The sequence below is a fragment of the Thermothielavioides terrestris genome, chromosome 1 (genome assembly GCF_000226115.1).
Source record: "Thermothielavioides terrestris NRRL 8126 chromosome 1, complete sequence".
In the NCBI taxonomy this organism is placed as follows: Eukaryota; Fungi; Ascomycota; class Sordariomycetes; order Sordariales; family Chaetomiaceae; genus Thermothielavioides; species Thermothielavioides terrestris.
Window position 1 is genome coordinate 2,666,429 of NC_016457.1, and position 18,529 is coordinate 2,684,957.

At 60.1% G+C, this 18,529-nt stretch overlaps 4 protein-coding genes across 4 annotated transcripts; 1 reads left to right on the forward strand and 3 right to left on the reverse strand.

The window, feature by feature from the left end:
* Nucleotides 1–128: 128 nt before the first annotated feature.
* Nucleotides 129–4,066, forward strand: THITE_2107682 (uncharacterized protein). The gene is made up of 3 exons (XM_003649183.1): nt 129–1,167; nt 1,234–3,038; nt 3,115–4,066. The coding sequence occupies exons 1-3, from the start codon at nt 403–405 to the stop codon at nt 3,854–3,856; spliced, it is 3,312 nt and encodes a 1,103-aa protein (XP_003649231.1). The 5' UTR covers nt 129–402; the 3' UTR covers nt 3,857–4,066.
* Nucleotides 4,067–4,489: 423 nt separating this feature from the next.
* On the reverse strand, nt 4,490–9,061 carry THITE_41229 (uncharacterized protein; the record flags this gene model as incomplete). The annotated part of the gene is made up of 6 exons (XM_003649184.1): nt 4,490–6,716; nt 6,796–6,982; nt 7,040–7,377; nt 7,452–8,007; nt 8,087–8,203; nt 8,332–9,061. 6 exons carry the CDS (start codon nt 9,059–9,061, stop codon nt 4,490–4,492), a joined length of 4,155 nt encoding a protein of 1,384 aa, XP_003649232.1.
* A 3,330-nt stretch (nt 9,062–12,391) lies between these two features.
* Nucleotides 12,392–14,195, reverse strand: THITE_2107687 (uncharacterized protein). Its single transcript, XM_003649185.1, has 4 exons — nt 13,924–14,195; nt 13,637–13,862; nt 13,523–13,572; nt 12,392–13,448 (listed from the first exon to the last, which is right to left on the reverse strand). Exons 1-4 carry the CDS (start codon nt 13,967–13,969, stop codon nt 12,400–12,402), a joined length of 1,371 nt encoding a protein of 456 aa, XP_003649233.1. The 5' UTR covers nt 13,970–14,195; the 3' UTR covers nt 12,392–12,399.
* A 2,805-nt stretch (nt 14,196–17,000) lies between these two features.
* THITE_2084410 (uncharacterized protein) lies at nt 17,001–18,033 on the reverse strand (the record flags this gene model as incomplete). The annotated part of the gene is made up of 2 exons (XM_003649186.1): nt 17,001–17,787; nt 17,858–18,033. The coding sequence occupies 2 exons, from the start codon at nt 18,031–18,033 to the stop codon at nt 17,001–17,003; spliced, it is 963 nt and encodes a 320-aa protein (XP_003649234.1).
* Nucleotides 18,034–18,529: the final 496 nt, after the last annotated feature.

Consider the following 18,529-nt stretch of genomic DNA (forward strand, 5'->3'; position numbering starts at 1 on the left):
AAACAACACTGCCCGTGGCTTCAATATGCAGGTCTGAGGGTTGGCGGGGTTCAGGAGACCAGGGTTAGTTAGGCGGGGGCCCTGTCACGCGTTGCTCCATTAAAGGTCGCGTCAGTGAAGTGGGGCACGTCACGTAACAAGGGCGGGAGCGCGTCAGTGAACCTGCTGGGCCCTGGAAACTTTGCTTGTCACTGAGCTCTTGCTCCTCCCACACAAGCTCACCAGCTCTAACAAGCAGGTGCATGATGCTTGGTGCCTCACCACGGCTTCGTACGTGACTCGATGAATTGACCGACATCGCATCATCGCATCATCCATCTCGCCGGAGCACGACTCGACTGCCTGGAAGTCCACGCCCTCACAGTTCCAGTCCGAGTCGTTCACGCCGACTCCGACGTCGCGATGCCCACTGCGACGTTGCCCCAGAAGCGGGTGTTCGGCGAGGCCTCGAGTGCCCGTCGCAACATCGTCGCCACGCCAGTCTCCTCCAAGAAGCGCCGTCTCGATGAGCCGCCTTCGTCTCCCTCGGTCCGCTTCGCCGGCTCCCAAGCTGGCGGCAGGGGGAAGCTCGCGTCGAGCCAGCAGAAGAGCACCTTCGAGAGCGAAGTGCTGGAGCGCATGAGCCAGGACATCTCGGGGCTCAAGGAAACCAATGCGGAGAAGGACCAGGTCTGGGACCGCCCGCCGGTACCCCGCGACTTCGAGCCAGACAAGGATGCCCTTTGCTTCCAGGCCATCGAAGCTGAGGAGGGCACGCTCGCTGGCGGGCAGGCCACCGTCAAGCTCTTTGGTGTCACTGAAAATGGCAACTCTGTCCTGTTGCACGTGAAGGACTTCAAGCACTACCTCTACGTCGCCGCGCCTGTGTCTTTCACCCCCGAGGACTGCCCAAAGTTCAGGGCCTATCTCGAGACACAGCTCGCCATGCACCAGCCCGTCATACATTCTGTCGTTCTGACGATGCGAGAAAACATCTACGGTTTTCAGGGGAACATCCAGAACCCCTATCTGAAAATTACTGTGAACGACCCAAAGTTCATCAACAGGGTCCGCACCACCATCGAGAGGGGTGACGCCAACTGGAAGGGCATGTGGAAGAGTGCCGACGGCACTATCATGACATACGACAATATCCAGTACCTGCTCAGATTCATGGTTGACTGCTCGGTATGTTGGAAATGTTGGGACCGAGTGGACACTGGGAAACGCAGAAAAGCTAATGAGTGGGTATAGATCGCTGGGATGGCCTGGGTCGAGGCGCCGGCTGGCCGGTATCGTCTCGTGACCGACAAGCAGTCCAACTGCCAAATCGAGGCCGAGATGAGCTACAGAGACCTGATCGCCCACAAGCCGGTCGGCGAGTGGTCCAAGATGGCACCGCTGAGGATCCTCTCCTTTGACATTGAGTGTGCCGGCCGCAAGGGCATCTTCCCCGAAGCCAAGCATGACGCTGTCATTCAGATTGCGAACATAGTCACCAAGTACGGAGACAAGAAGCCGTTTGTCCGGAATGTGTTCTGTCTAGACACAACGAGCCCCATCGTTGCCACGCAGATCCTGTCCTTCGACCGAGAGGAGGATATGCTCTTGGCCTGGAGAGACTTCCTTGAGAAGGTCGATCCTGACATCATTACCGGCTACAATATTGCCAATTTCGACTTCCCCTACCTCCTCGACCGGGCCGCGCACCTGAAAGTGCGCGGCTTCGAGTACTGGTCGCGCACCCATGTCAAGTCTGTGGCGAAGGACACCAGTTTCTCCAGCAAGCAGATGGGCAATCGCGACACCAAGGCCACCAACACGAACGGGCGGCTGCAGCTCGACCTATTGCAGCTGATCCAACGTGACCACCAGCTTCGGAGCTACACGCTGAACTCTGTCTGCTCGCACTTTCTGGGCGAGCAGAAGGAGGACGTGCACCACTCGATGATCACTGAACTCTTCGAGGGCACGCCCGAGTCGAGGCGAAGACTGGCGCTGTACTGCCTCAAGGATGCCTACCTCCCCCAGCGCCTGATGGACAAGCTATCCTGTCTCGAAAATTACACGGAAATGGCAAGAGTCACGGGCGTCCCGTTCAATTTTCTTCTCGCGAGAGGCCAGCAAGTGAAGTTCTTGAGTCAGCTGTTCCGCAAGGCTCTGGAGCAAAAACTGGTTATACCCAACCTGAGGTCAGAGTCGTCAGAGGAGCAATACGAAGGCGCCACCGTCATTGAGCCCACGCGAGGTTACTACGACGTGCCCATCGCCACCCTGGACTTTGCGTCTCTGTACCCCAGCATCATCCAGGCGCACAACCTCTGCTACACCACGCTGATAAAAAAGAAGGACATTGAGAAGTGGGGCCTCAAGAAGGACGAAGACTACATCGTCACCCCGAACGGGGACATGTTCGTTACCACCAAGCAGAGAAAGGGACTGTTGTCGCAGATTCTCGAAGAGTTGCTGGCCGCCAGAAAACAGGCCAAGAAAGAACTGGCGGCCGAGACGGATCCGTTCAAGAAGGCCGTGCTGAACGGTCGCCAGCTGGCCTTGAAGATCAGCGCCAACTCGGTGTACGGCCTGACGGGTGCGACAAATGGCAAGCTCCCTTGCCTGGAAATTGCCAGTAGCACTACCAGCTTCGGTCGACAAATGATCGAGAAGACCAAGCAGGAGGTGGAGAAGCGGTACTGCATCGCCAACGGGTACTCGCACGACGCCCAGGTCATCTACGGTGATACCGATTCGGTCATGGTCAAGTTTGGTACCAAGGACCTGGCGGAAGCGATGAAGCTCGGCGAGGATGCCTCGCAGTTCGTGTCCAGCAAGTTTATCAAGCCCATCAAGCTGGAGTTCGAGAAGGTCTATTTCCCCTACCTCCTCATCAACAAGAAGCGGTATGCGGGGCTGTACTGGACCAAGCCGGACAAGTACGACAAGATGGACACCAAGGGTATCGAGACGGTCCGTCGCGACAACTGTTTGCTGGTGCAGACCGTTATTGAGAAGGTGCTCCGGATGATTCTCATAGACCAAGATGTTCCGGGCGCGCAAGAGTAGGTCTGCCCCGTGCTTACCAAAGTGTTATGGAAACTGAGAACCGCGACGACTGACTGGACTTGACAACAACAGATACGTCAAGGACACGATCGCAGACCTCCTGCAGAACAAGATCGACATGTCCAAGCTAGTCATCACCAAGGCGCTGACCAAGGAGGACTACGCGGCGAAGCAGGCGCACGTAGAGCTGGCGCAGAGAATGAAGAAGCGAGATGCCGGCTCCGCCCCGGCGCTCGGCGACCGCGTGGCCTACGTGATGGTCAAGGGCGCGGCCGGGTCCAAGAACTTTGAGCGGTCCGAAGATCCCATCTACGTCCTGGAGAACAACGTGCCGATCGACACCAAGTACTACCTGGACAACCAGCTGGCCAAGCCGCTGGGCCGCATCTTCGAGCCCATCCTCGGCGAGACCAAGGCCAAGTCGCTGCTGACGGGCGACCACACGCGGGCCATCTCGGTGGCGGCGCCGACGGTGGGCGGGCTGATGAAGTTCGCCAAGAAGACGCAGACGTGCATGGGCTGCAAGAAGCCGCTGACGGGCAAGGAGGAGAGCCAGGGGGCCGTGTGCGCCGACGACGCGCCGCGCATCGGCGAGCTCTACAAGAAGACGCTCGACAAGGTGTCGGACCTCGAGGTCCGCTTCGGCCGCCTGTGGACGCAGTGCCAGCGCTGCCAGGGCAGCATGCACTGCGAGGTCATCTGCAGCAGCAAGGACTGCCCCATCTTCTACATGCGCATGAAGGCCAAGAAGGACCTGGAGGATGCGAACCGGGAGCTGAGGAGGTTTGATTTCGACCAGGCGGCGATCTGGTGATCTGGTGAGATGCCGGTGGGATCATCAGGAGCTGGGTCGAGTTTATTTTTTTCTTTTTTTCTTTTTTTTTTTCTTTGTTCTTTTTTTCTTTTCTTTTCTTTTCTTTTCAATGCAAATTATGATAAGGAGGCACGGGCGTTTCTGGGACTTGGTAACTTGTTTAATGTAGCAACGGGATGATGGTTATGGTTATGCAGTGGTATCTTGTTGGGATTGTGGGTGTGTGTGTGTGCGTGATGTTGCTTTGTTTTGTCACCATCGAGGATCCGCTCACTCGGTAGGACTCTGTGAGCCCAAAGATAATGAGCAGTGGATGTCAATCTGTGTTCAGAGTCAAGGTACATGAGGGAGCCAGTTATGGAGGTGTGTTTATCCCCTTCTCTTTCCTCAACACATTTGGGCCTGCCAAACATCTTTGTATCACCCCTTTAACATATCAGTTGCCTGATCACCCCCGACATATATATAGCATGTACTAATAAACCAGGAAATCCAGTTCCACATACCGTAAACCAAAAGCATAAACCAAAGGAGTGGTACGATATCCAGCAGCCCAGTCCTCAGAAAGATGAAGTGGAACCCATCCGGAACTCCATCGCTCCATCCCATCGTCGTCACTCACTCATACACTCATCAATACAGCAACTCCCCACGGTCGACCATGGCCTTGAACCTGTCGTCGGGCTCCTCGAACCGATAGTCCTCGCCGCGGGTGACGCGGTCGACCTCCTCGCGCACGAAGGGATACACGTCCTTCCAGGCGTTGCGGCCCATCCAGCAGTCGAGGTGGCCGTAGCCGGGCACGACGCGGCGCCTGTAGTCGGCGTCGCCGAAGGCGTCGCACAGGGTCTCGTAGGTGCGCTCGGTGGCCTCGGGCGACAGCACCGCGTTGTCGCGGCCGACGAAGAGCAGGACGGGCAGGCCGCGCAGGCGGCGCACGTTCTCGGGCGTGGTCAGGCGCTCGAACAGGGGCGCGTTGCCGAGCGCGTGGCCCTCGGCGCCCATGCGCATCAGCAGGTGCAGCAGCGTCATGTTGACGCCCCCGAAGAAGCGGTCCGTCTGCCGGTGCGTCGCCTCGTTCAGGTTCGCGTGGTTCCAGCACCGCCCGAAGACCAGCGACGCCCGGTGGCACGCCGCGTTGGTGCACATCTCCCGCCGCGCCTGCGGGTACAGCCGCAGCAGCTGGTTGAGCGCCTGCTGCACCAGCGTGTCGCCCCGCGACGTGCTGCAGCTGAACCAGCTGCCCGCGAGCAGGCTGTAGAACTTGTCGAGCGGGACGGGGCCGGCCAGGACTTTGGCCATGTTGGTCGGCCCCCACACCGGGTTCATGAAGACCTGCGAGCAGGTGATGCCGCGGATCCAGCCGGCCGGGATGGTGCCGTCCAGCAGGCCCGACGCGAAGGCCACGCTGCCCATGCAGTGCGCGACCGTGTAGACGGGGTCCGGGCCGTGCTCGCGGCGGATGTGCTCGAGGCAGGCGCGCAGGTCGAGGCGCGCGTCGTACGTCGTGCAGTCGCTGCCGGCGAGCATCAGCTTCGAGATGCGGTGGACCGAGACGAAGACGCGGTAGCCGGCGCGCGTGAAGTAGTTGACCGCGTTGAACGGGATGGTCGGCAGCGCGAAGATCTGGTGGTCGACCGACGCGCCGGGGATCATGAACAGGTTGCGCACGTTCGCCGGGTTCCCCCCGGGCACGTGGGTGGGCTCCCAGACGTGCAGGCGCGAGCTGACGCCGTCCGAGGCCCTCACCTCGACCGAGCGCGTCGGCGGCGTGTTGTTGACGAAGCCGGTGAACGACTGGGTCGGGTACTGCAGCGGCGTGAGCGGCGCGAGGAAGAGCGACAGCGACTTGCGCGTGAAGTAGGTCAGGAAGCTGGCGGCGCTGACGGCCTTGCGGACGAGGTTGCTGCCGGTGGGCGCCATGGTGTTGATCTGGGCGAGGAAGTCGGCCGGCTGGATCTGCATGATGCCCTTGGCCAGCACGGCGCCGCGCCGCCAGGCGTCCTCGTCGTCCAGGTCGGCGCACATGCCGGGGACGTGCTCGCTGATGGTCACGTACAGCGTCGAGGTGGCGCGCCAGAACCGGAACGGGGCCAGGGCGACGGACGAGTCGACCACCTTGTAGCCGTGGAAGTGCAGCTTGCGGCCGTCGACGCCCGTCATGTCGAAGTCGTACGTCAGGTTGCGCGTGCCGGGCGCCTTGTTGTTGAGGATGAACAGGTTGAACTCGCCGCGCTGCACCATGAAGGGCGACCCGGGGACGGCCGGGCACACGAAGGTGCCCGTCAGCATGCCGCGGTGCTGCGCGTGCCGCACCAGCTCCCGCGTGTCGAAGGCCTGCATGGTCAGGAAGAAGCGCGCGCTCTCGCACAGCGACTTGGCCATGCGGTGCGCCAGCTCGTACGTCTCGCGCTTGTCGTCGGTGAGCCGCCTGTCGTAGTGGATGAAGCCCGACATGACCTCGGTGAAGCCCAAGCCGCCGGCGCCGAGGTCGCGCGCCGACCGGATCGCGCTGCTCGCCACGCTGAGGCTCTCCTGCTCCTCCATGGCCCTGATCTCCCCGCGCCTGCGCCGCGGCCGGTCGCGCTTGGGGGCGTGCTGGGGCTCGCCGAACAGGTCGAGCACGTCGTTCTTCTCCTGGCTGATGGTGAGCCCCTGAGACGTGGCGTACGCTTCGACGGACCGCTCGGCCAGCGCGGCGATCGTGGCAAAGGGATTCGCGCCCAGCGCCGTGGGGATGACCGAGCCGTCCGTCACGATGAGCCCCTCGTATGTCTCGCTCCCCTGTCCGGTGAATACCCGGCCCACGTGGTTGGTGACACCGGTCTTGCCCGTGTTGTCTCGGGCCATGCATGCGCCACTGCCCGGATAGGATGTTGTATCAGCATCGTTGAACAGACCAAAAAGGGGGGCGGAGGGTAGCGCTGGTATGTACGTACCCGATTGGATGGACCGTGATTTCCTGGCCTAGCAGCTCAAAAAAGGGGTTTTGCACGAGGGTGCCACCGACGGCCTCGGTGGCCCGCGCAAGCAGCTGGTTGAGCTTCTTGACGTGGTGGCTGCGGGCGACGCCCAGGAACTCTAGCACCGGCTTGTCGTCCTCGAGAGTTAGGATTGCTTGGTTGCCTGAAGACTGTCAGTGCTGCACATGAGGCCCCCCGTAGTTGGGTGCGTGGGTCTTACTGTCGTGGGACATGACGAGGTACACCTGCGTCTTCTCGACGGCGCCCTTCTTGAAGTACGGCCCGAGGAAACTGCTGCCGTACCGTGCCAGGGCTGCCTGGGTGCGCTGGACCAGCGACTCGTTCTCGGGCGCCTCCTTGCCCGGCATGAGATCCAGCATCGCCTGCAGGAAATGGGACAGCGCGTGTGGGACGGCGCCCTCTTCAATCACAAAGCCGTCTAGGGGGTTGTCGTGACCCTCCCTGCAGTCGATCACGCTCGTGATGGTCGGGCCGATGGGGTTGTACGGCGACGGCACCGCACGCCCAATGGCGTTCACCGTCTCGTCCGTGTTGTAGCTGGGAGCTGGTGTCAGCAGCAGTTTTTACCCCTTGAGCACTCATCACATGGCCCTGCACAAGTCCGTACTCACCCAAACGCGAGCATGTCACCGTTGCCGCTCATGTTCTGGCCAACCATGTCGCTCATCTCGAGGCCCATGGCCTTACTACGGAGCAGGATCTCGGTCGAGGCGATGGCGCCGGCGGCGAGGAAGACGGCCTTCTTCGCATGCACCCACATGAGGTCGCCGAGGAGGTTGGCCTTGAACAGTCCCCGGTTCCGGCCGTGCCAGGCAAAGTAGACGCGGTAGCCCTCGCCGTTCTTAACCTTCTCGATGTGGCGCACCTCGCACTCGCAGAAGATCTCGGCGCCCCAGTTCCAGGCGTCGGCCACGTACGTGACCAGCGTGGTGTTCTTGGACCCGTCGTTGAGCCCCGTGGTATCCTGGCCGGTCAGGGTCGACGGCGACATCTCGACGCCGCAGCTGTTGGGCCCGTTGATGAAGCGCGTGGTCTGCCGCACCTTTTTGAACTTGCTGCCCAGCCCCAGCAGCTCGGCCTGCTTCTGGAGCATCTCGGCCTTGGGCAGCGCCGGCCATTCGGCCGGGTATTCCTTGGGCTCAAGCACCGCGGCCACCTTGTCGTAGTCTGCAACGGCCCGTTAGCAGTCGAATCCGGAGCTGAAACCATGATATATGTCATGGTGTATCTTCGTGGCGAGACTTACATCTGTCCAGTTCATCCACATTATTCCGGATCTCTGGCGGCCAGTCCTGCATGGCCAGCGTCTCCTTATCCGCCTCTATGAACACGTTCGCATTGATCAGACTTGTCCCTCCAAGACCTGCAACAGCCGTGGTCAGTCAGGATGCCCTCTCCTAACCCCCTATCAACCACATACCCCCAAGCTCAACTCAAACAAACAAACAAACAAACAGAAAAAAAAAAAAAAAAAAAGGCATAAAAACTCACCATTCGCCACAACCGCACTCTGCCCCCTCCCGAGCACGAGGTGAAACAAGCCGGTGGGATCGCCGCCCTCGACGGGCCTGCCGCGCAGCGGGCCGGGCGCGAGCACGCCGGAGCAGTGCAGCTCCCGGACCGACTCGGCCGCGCCGGTGGGGTACTCGCCGGGCCACTTCTCGCGGCCGCGCTCGAGCAGGCAGACGGAGAGGGCGCCGGTGCGCGCCATGCGCGACGCGGCCACGCCGCCGCCGTAGCCCGAGCCGATGACGACCACGTCGTAGGCGCTGCGCAGCAGCTCGACGGGGCGCGACAGCCGCGGGAACGGCTGCGCCGGGTCGGCCGCCGGGCCGCGGTCGATGTGGCTGCGGGAAGAAGACGATGAGGTGGACGAGGAGGAATAAGAGGAGGAGGAGGGGCCGCGGGACTGCGAGCGGGAGCTGTGCGGCGGGGTCGGCTCTTTGTGCCTGTTGTGCTCGCGGTCGTAGTCGTCGACCGTGTAGGTTGGCAGAGGGCGGGTGGAAGGGGAGCGGGAGCGACGTCTGCGCCGGAGGGAGGCCCTCGGGGGCTGTGAGTCGGCGAACGAGGTTGCCGTGTCTGTGAAGGTGGAGGCCGTCCGGGGGCTGGGGCTGGAGACGCTGCTGCTGGAAGCCGAGTGGGAGACGGTCGGGTCAGGGGACACGGGGCGGGCGTTGTGGAAGGAGTTCCCCGTGCCGTTGGAGTTGACTACGATGCCCATGCCGTTGCCGTCTCCGTGGCCGTTCAGGTCTGGCGTGAGCGGAGGTGAGAGCGGGCCATTGACCTGCAGTGACCCTGCCGGGTGGTTCGGCCCCGCTGGTTTATCCATCGTCTTGGTTGCAACACACTCGATGCTGAGGGACGTTCGCGTGGTCGAGGTGATCTCGGGTGCGGTCTCAGCCAAGGGGTTATGAAACGATACACGAGGCCGTTCAGTCAGGACGTTATCCCGGAGTGTTGTATCCCCTATGATACAGCTTACAAGTGTAGCCAAACTAGGTGGAAGGATGGTGGGTGTGTCTAGTGTAGAACACCAGGAACCGTGCTCCGCTGGGTCAGGGCAAGGAGCCGTCTTCATAAATCTCAGCTCCGGGCCTCACCTTATCGGGTTCGTGAGACATCGATGAGCGAGTACTCCGTACCAGCCCTTCGTAGCCCGGCCTGTCTGAGCCACGAATACCTAGGACTCGCAAACATCGGTGGGCCCGCTAGGCTGATGGGAGGAAAGAGTCACTTTCTGCGCATGTAACTACCTAATAGTGGCATTATGGATCCGTTTCCCGTTCCACGGTTCGCCCCCAGGTGGAGAGAGCAGCAACAAGCCAGTGTCCTCCATGTCTCTTGACGCTCAATCACACCCGAGAAACACGGCGCAGTCATCAGCCGAAGGTGACTCGGGCTGGGCAAAAATATCCACGATGGGTGACGACCGCTGCCATTGGCCAGAATACCGGGCCACGACCGAAAAAGTACGCTAGATGCAGCGAGAGGGTGGCATCTAGTGTACACTAAAAAGGGGGACCATCGTGGTGGAGCAACCGACGGTCAGCATGCGTGGGTCGGCCAGGCCACACAGCTTGGGGAGGGAGGGACCACAGCCACGAGACACCCCTGTTTTTGGCGCTTCTCCCCTCCCTCCCGTCGGTACACTAACTTGCAGCACATACTGCGTACTGCAGTATGCAGATCAGATGAAGCGGAACCGGGCGTCCCCTCGATGGAGTATGAGGAGCAGGAGCCGTTTGGACCCGTGGGCCCGGCGGCGCCGACGAGCACACGTCCCTCTCGACGTCATTCCCTCTCCTCCTCGCTGTCCCGAGATAGCCCCCCGGCCCCGGGCGCGGACTGGGCGAATCGGCGAATTTCGCTCAGCTCTGAGAAAGGAGGCAGCACAATGTCTCACTTTAGGGTTAAACTCGCCCGCTGCTTACACAGTATCCGTGGTGTCCTGCGTAGGACTCCGTCTGTCCAGCAGCTCGTTACTCGGTGCTGAATGTGTCGCGGCTGGCAGGGTCCTTCCGGACGGTGATCCCTTTTCGTCAGTTGCCGGGATCTCGAGCGAGCTGAAGGCGCTATTGGCCGGGAAACGAACTCAGTCCCGGCCCTGGTAGCCCTGATAGGCTGCCCGCTTTTAAGGCTGGCAACAGTCCTCATGAAGAGTTCCGTAATCCCAGAGCAAGTCATTCTCGCGCCCGGCCAATCCCCGTCGGAGGAGCGCAGATCGCAGACTGTCGTTATTCCGTACCCTGATCGCTCGGCGAGACCGCTGATGCCCTGCGAGAGGAGGGTGGCGCAAAAACGGTCAACATATGCAACTCACGAAGCTGCCCCAGTTACGGACACGATTGGACGCCTCGCTGCATGTTCGCGCGCAGATGCGAACAACTCGTCTGTGTTTTGTGCATGATAGAGCGTCATCGAGCCTGCTCGCGTGGGTGCGATCCTTGCGGTAACTACTACGGTAGGTAGTGGAGTGGACGGAATACATTAACTTTAACCCCTGGCTACCGAGGGAAGGAGCTCGGCAACGCACACCTTCAGCCCTTCAGCCTCGACCCACCCCACCCCCACTCAGCGCCGCGGAAAGCCAGCACGCGGGCCCGATTCGTCGATTCGTCGACCACCCGGAGAACCAGGTGTGGCGATGGAGGGCACCGCCGCCTTGCGCGCCGCACCGTGTCCCAGCGGTTTGGCACAGTCAACTGCGGTAAACGATCCTTCCCGCGCGGCCCCGACTTTTTGCGGTAAACTACCGTTATTTGAACTCCAAGTGCCCGGACCACCCTCTCGCCTCTCGAAGTGGATCCAGTTACGGAGTACGGATGGGGGAACTTCGCTTGTCTGCCAATCTCCCGCCGCCGCCGGCGAGACCCGAATGCTCACTGCGTTCGGAGTATTAGCGCTCTCAGACGAGTAAATGCTGCCAGGAGAGTAACGTTTGACTCGCCCAAAGTGAAGCACGACCCGAGACAAAGTCAATGGTATTCGTTGCACACACCGTCAAAAATATCCGACGCCGTGCGACACGGCAGGCAGCCTGCTGAGAAGGGTGGTTGGTTCCCTCGCTGATATGTCCTCCCGATGTCCGTCCTGCGGGGGCCGGACAGCGAGTGATTCAACTGGTCCGCTGAGTTAACGACTTCGCCAACGAGGTTGGACAGCGTTGGGGGATGCAAGGTACGGGACGCACTCAGCTGTGGCTGTGGGAGAGAGCAATGTCGCCAGAACTCAGATAACTGCATAACTACGGATGATCTTCAGATGAACGGCAGTTGACGAAGCCAGACACTTTATACCACGGTAAGAGGAGACGCCCAGGACTGGCAATCGAAGAAATTACACTCCGCCGAGCTCCGGCTACCGGACGCACCTTTCTAGGTGGTACTCCGTAACGCGGCTTCAGGCCATCTCGGGAAACTTATGTTCCACAAGAAAAATGGGAACGACCAGTCAATTAGTTGTCTTATCTGCAGTCTCCGCGTGATTGGGCAGTGCTATGTCGCCGATTGTTTTGAAGATGATCAGGAATGGCGTGTTGTTCGCATACTCTCGCGCGTACTCCTTGCCCTGTTCCGTATGAGCTGTTGGTATATAAAGCAAGGCCGCTTGTCTATGTATGTATTTACACAGAATCTCTGAAAATGTATCGCCCCCTTTCCCCCCCAACTCAGCTGAACCCCCCAGACGCTGCATGTGCTGTTGGAGCAACGTCACACCGAGTGCGCCGCGCATCCGAGTGCCTCACCGAGCGCCAATGCGCGGGGAGAGACACGAAGCACATTGCTTGCGTACTAGATCATAACCAGACAAGGGACAATGCATCGCCGGCAAGCCCACGGAATCATATCGTAAACCTCGTCCCGACCCCTCCCAACTCCGTCCTGACGCTGGGAACACCGAGAACGCCAACGGAAAACAAGCAAGAGGGAGAAAACCCCCCCGCCCCCACCCCACCCTTCAGCGACCAGCCGTCCGGCCTGGGAGACACGTCCCGGAACGGGAGGGTTTCAAGCTGCGCGGGCCACGTTCTTTCTCGAGGCTGACGCATGCCGGTGCGACTCACCACCAGTCGCCTTGGTCCTCCATGGCGCGGGCGACCTTGACGAAGCCGGCGATGTTGCTGCCGGCGACCAGGCTGGGCAGCTCGCCCTCGGCCGCCGGGACGTACTCCCTTGCGGTGTCGAGGCCGAGGTAGAAGGCGTTCTTCATGATGTCCTTGAGCTTCTGGTCGACCTCCTCGCGGGTCCACGCGAGGCGCTGGCTGTTCTGCGCCATCTCGAGGCCCGAGACGGCCACGCCGCCGCAGTTGGCCGCCTTGCCCGGCGCGTACCAGGTCGCGCCGCCGCCGGCCTTCTTCTCGCGCCGCTCGCGCTCAAACACCTCGATGGCCTCGAGCGTGCAGCCCATGTTGGAGCCCTCGGCGACGAACCTGCAGCCGCCCGCGACCAGCGCCAGCGCCTCCTCCCCGCTGACCTCGTTCTGCGTCGCGCACGGCAGCGCCACGTCGACGGCGCCGACGTGCAGCCACGGCCGGACGCCCGCGACGTACTTGAGGCTGCTGCTGCCCTGGGGCGGCGCGTAGTCGGCCAGCGCCTGGCGCTTCGCCTTGAGGGCCATGATGGCCTCGACGTCCTCGACCGTGACGCGGCCGCCGTCGACGGCGACGAGCGAGCCCTTCGAGTCGGAGAGCGACACGACGGTGGCGCCGAGCTCGATGCACTTGAGCGCGGCGTACTGCGCGACGTTGCCCGAGCCCGAGATGGCCACGCGCTTGCCCTGCCAGCCGCCGGCGCCGGCGTGCTCGAGCATGTGCGTGACGTAGTAGACGAGGCCGTACCCGGTCGCCTCGGGGCGGATGAGGCTGCCGCCCCAGGCGAGGCCCTTGCCGGTCAGGACGCCCTCGAACTTGTTGCGCTCGCGGCGGTAGGCGCCGAACAGATAGCCGATCTCGCGGCCGCCCACGCCGATGTCGCCGGCCGGCACGTCCGTGTCGGCGCCGATGTGCCGGGAGAGCTCGCGCATGAAGGCTTCGCAGAACCGCCGGATCTCGGCGTCACTCTTGCCCTTGGGGTCGAAGTCGGCTCCGCCCTTGCCGCCGCCCATCATCACTGTGTGCCCCGCAGTCAGCAAGTGCTGCCAAGCTTCAAGCTTCCGTTTCTCGCCACCGGGTGTGTGTACTCACGGCCAGTGAGAGCATTCTTGAAGATCTGCTCGAAACCGAGGAACTTGAGACTGATTTTCTTGTCAGCGCCGCAAACTCTTTCTTCTTTTTCCTCATTTCTTGTTCATCTCTTACATCGAAAGGTTGACCGAGGGGTGCAGTCTCAGGCCGCCCTTGTACGGGCCAAGGGCCGAGTTGAACTGCACCCGGTAGCCGCGGTTGACCTGCAGATTGCCGGCATCGTCTTCCCAGACGACACGGAACTGAATGACGCGCTCAGGGATCGAGGCGACCTTGAGGGCGGTCCGGTATTGGGGGAACTTCTGGAAGAGCGAGCTGTTCTCAAGCGTGTAGGCGAGCTCTGCGAGAAGCCGGCTTCAGCTCGCCGCCGTTCACCAAGCGGCAATGTTTATCTCACTCACCCTTGTACGCCTGCTCGAACTCAGGCTCAGAAGGAAGGTTCGACATCGTGACTCGTGGCTGGCTGGGTATCTAGAAGGGTAAAAAGCCAAGACGCTACGATGAGGGGAGTCGATCACAGGCTGCCACCGTCGAGTTCGAGCTTCGGTCACGATGAATGCGAAAGCAAAGAGGGAGCAGAGGCGGGAAGGAGGGAGCCGGGCAACAATCCGGAATATATACCCAGGATCAGACAACAGGGTGGGGGAGAGGGTGAGGATGGAAGAGGCCGACCAGCGGCGGCGGGGGGCAGGAAGATGCACGGCAGAGCCATTGTTCGTTGCTCCGAGGACAGGTCGGCCGAAAGAGGAGAGGATGTTCAAGCCTTGCGCAGCTCGTAACTCCGTTTCATCACCCGGTCCCGACTTCGATCGGACGCGCCCGGCTGGGATGAAGTGGCTACGCCTTGGCGAGGGCTTTGCAAGCAGGTCGGAGCCCGCGCCGATTTTCGCTCGTTCTGGATGGACGGCACACCCAAGCATTCATCCCCCGCGCTGACTTGGCGCCGCTATGCACCACCGCGGTGGTTACGCTGCGTTATTTGCCAATTATTGCCTGTGGGTAGTGGTGGTCATCATCCTCTCTTGCCGTGGAAGCGGCGATATCGGCCGTGTTTTTCACCCACGTCCCGTCCATCGCGCGGGAGCATTCAGCCTCGTTCTTCAGCTGGTCGTCCCTTATCGATACTGACGCCATGGGACTTTGATTGGCGACCAACCCTGTTCAGATTTCAGTAGGAGAAACCCCATCGCTGAGAGGCACCCGCTCCTGCCAGCGATGTCGCGAGTTGCCGCAGGCTTGGTGGGGTTTGCGCTTGGCGTACCTAACTTATCCGCGGAAATCGATTGGTCGCCTTGACCACAGCGCGACGAGCGGGAGCTAGCCCGAGAGAGGCGTTACTTAAATCCATGACAACTCGCCCGATCCATTTTCGCGCCTCTCCGACTTCGCTGGCCTGGCCTCCAGGCAACCTCGCCTCCGGATCGCCCCGAAACAGGCAACCGGTGATCATCCTGCCCTGATGAACATCTGGGCAAAAAGCGTGGTAGCCGGTCTGTCGAGTTTCCGACCTTCACCTCACGCGCCCCGCTTATCTCGAGTGGTAATGCCAACTGGTAATGAATTGACGCAGTCATGTCTGATAGGCAACTCGAATTGGCCCGTCCATCCTTGTTTGCTTTCAGCAAGACCTGTCAACATGTTCGTCCCGTCTCCTTGTCTCCTTCGTGTCTTTGGAGCAACCCCTGTCCAACCCTCCCCGGCAAGTCTACGATGTTTTCATCATCGCCAGTGTCGCCAACATCGTGATCAAGACCAACGCAGGAGCCCGATGGGAGAGTTGATGGCGAAGGTGACGAACCCTTGTCGAGCACTCGAGACCCAGTCCTACGGGTTGCTCCTGCTGTGCAGTTAACTAGTGGGTCAAGAGATGTAACCTTTAACTCAAGTTTCCGATCTTGGTCGGTCGAGAACGTGTTGAGTGTGGGGAAGTCTCGAACACCCAAACAAGGAGAACACCGTAGGAAGGGGAACTTCAGGCCTTTTAAGTATCTCGCTGTTGTTTCCGCTCCTGGGGCATCGTCTGTACGCTCAGGAGGCTGAGATGCCGGCACTTGATGGTCCGCGCCGTCCTCTCCCGCTCCCGCGATACCGGGTTCATCCTACTGTTACACCACTACCGATTTCTTGCGTTGCCGACGGCGCGGTATGCGACGCTCTCGACGCGCCAACGCCACAGCCCGCGCGCGGAAGTGCGGGTTTAAGTGCATGGTCCATGGCTCGAGATACCGTTGCACTAAAGCTGAGCTCTCGCGGTGCCGTCCCTGGGCCGATGAATTCATGTACAAAGCACGCAGTACAATCTCTCGTAGGCTTAGGTAGCTCTCTCAGTTCCGCAACCGCGGCAAAGTCGGGCAGCCTACCGTGTAGACAGCAAATGCGCTACACAATACATAGGTACTTGTATTAGTACGTTGCCTGCCACGTGTAACGTGATGGAACGTTCCCAGCAACGCACGGCGTGAGTCGGTGTTGGCGATTCCCTAACTCACCCCCTTTTGCATACTAGGGTCCTGTCATGTGGGATAGGCAAGCAACTGTATGCACTGCTACCCCACGGTAAAGTATGGATGCAGGCTACACAGTAGATATCACTAGTGTCGAGCAAGGCAGGGGTCGCGATTTGGAGGCCGTTTTCTGCAGTTGACTACACTGACGGGATTCGGTGGGTACACAATGTGCATACGGTAGAGTCGGCGCTCTAGTATTATTGACTGTGGACAGCTGAAGACGGGAACGTTCAGCGCATGAGATTGATAGAGGTGAAGGGACAGGATGTTGAAGTCCAACAACAATGATCCCGACGCCTTGACATATGAATACACTCATACCTTTAGTATGTATAGTATTCTAGCATAAGGTACTTTCCTTGCGTGGCGCTGATAATATCAACGGCACTCCTTCTAACCCTTTGCTTCCCTCCCTTCCCGAAGATATCTGTGGGTATACGTGAATAGTGAAATACTCCGTAGAGACAGAGAGATCGACGACAGAAGTAAAAAAGCGGGTAGAATTGACGAAGGAAACCCATTCCCAGCAGATCCGCCGCAGGATCCGTAAAAAGAAAAAAAAAAAAAAAAAAAAAAAAAAAAAAAAAAAAAAAAAAAAAAAAAAAAAAAAAAAAAAAAAAAGGACAAAAAAGGGAAAAAGCCTCTGGATCAAGTCCGGTTTATATACAGGCAAAGTACCATGGGCCTGGAAAATAACACAGCCCACGTGAGAATCGAAAGTCAACAATAGAAATGGATATAGGACGAGAAACAAGTCTCTTTTTGAGTGTCTGGTCTGGTCTGGTCTGGTCTAACAATGCCTGCGTTGATCCTCTGACCCCACGGTGAGCTGAGGAGGCTCACCAGTCCGACGAGCGTGGAACATTTTAACCTCATGAACCGCTCACTGTATCCCAGGGAAGGCGACGAGCGAGGACCCAGGGCTTCTAGACCAGACCAAACACCCACCGTGGCAGGAAAGCCGGCTGGCTTTAAGAGACCTGCATCACCATGGGTCCAGCCACGATGATGTCGTCGGTGAGCTTGCCCGTCAGCGGGCCGGCGCTGGCCAGGTTGACGTAGGTGATGCCGGCCAAGCCCTGGGGCACCTGGCAGCCGGCGGTCTGGTCGAACGGGGTGAAGACGGTGCCGCCGGGGATTCCGCCCGTCGTGAAGGCGCAGTGGCTCGCGGCCGACGCGGCGCTGCTCTGCAGCTGGACCGTCGCGCCGGCGGCCACCGCCTGCGCGCTCTGCCCGGCCGCCATCGTCAGCGTCGGGAAGGGCGTCAGGATCAGGTTGCTGCCCTGCGGGCAGCTCTGGATGAAGGGCGCGGCGAGCGAGAAGACCTGCTTGGGCGAGAGCGGCGTGTCGAAGGCCTGCGGGACGGCGAGAGCGCGGGTGGCGGCGCGGACGAAGGTCTGGTGTCGAGCCTCGACGGTCAGGATGGAACCGGCGGTGGTGAGGATGGAGCCGTCCGAGACGAGGGCGGCGGCACCGAGGTAGGCCGACACGCCCACATTTTCGAGCACCGCGGCAGTCGCGACCATGCCGGCGGCATCGGTGAAGCCGAAGTTGTACGTGCATTGCTGGACCGGCTGCACACCAGCCTGGGCGATGGCGCTCTGCAGGAGAATGACGTGCTCTTGTTCTGTTTCGCCGACTTGGAGGAGGTCGTTGATCTCCTGCTGGCTGAGGCCTAGCGCCTGAAAGTCTGTTGCTGGGAACTTGGCAAATCCTTGCTGGTAGAAGGTCGCTTCGAGCCATTCAAGGGTGAGGGCGCTGTAGTCCAAAGGGTGATCGGTCAGTCACAGGCTCGTTCCTGGAACATAAGGGAGCGTAATCCTCTTACAATTGCAGGATATCGACATCAGTCAGACCCAGGGCGGCGGCAGCAGCGTTCTGGCGTTTTGCGTGCTCATACATCTTCAACTGAGCCTTGCTCAGCTTGGGATGCGCTGGTAGCGCCGACGACACGGCAGCCAACCCGGCCACCACCACGCCGATGGTCTTTTTGATAGAAGGCATGTTCTCGACGTCGGTCGATTAAGCTTTAGGCGGGTTTTCCCTCGTTTTGGTCCTCCCGACGCAAAGCGAGCGTTGGATCTAAGCTCAAAGGCCAGCCTGGCTGAAGAATCGAAAGGCCTGCTTGGGACAAGGTGTATTAAAGATATTACGAGAACAGACTGCTGGTGCCGGAAGCAAACTCTGGACAGAAAGAAGGACAGACTGAGCTGCTTGAATGAGAGCGAAAGCAGACCAGCGCTTTGAAGCGAGGGAAACGAACACGACGTGGGCGAGATGGGAGAGACGAGAGAAGAAAGAAAAGGCAACCCCGGCAATGGAACGTGGGAAACGAGCTCGAATAAAGATGGGCTGCGCCAAGATGGCTATCTCTCCTTCACCAAGCGGGTGCAGACCGTTCCGGGACCCGCTTCAGGTCGAGTCCGCTCCCGCGGCACCCTGCCAAAAAGCGCGGGATCAGGAACATGCAGCGGCTACAAAGTAGAGCATTGCTTGCGAA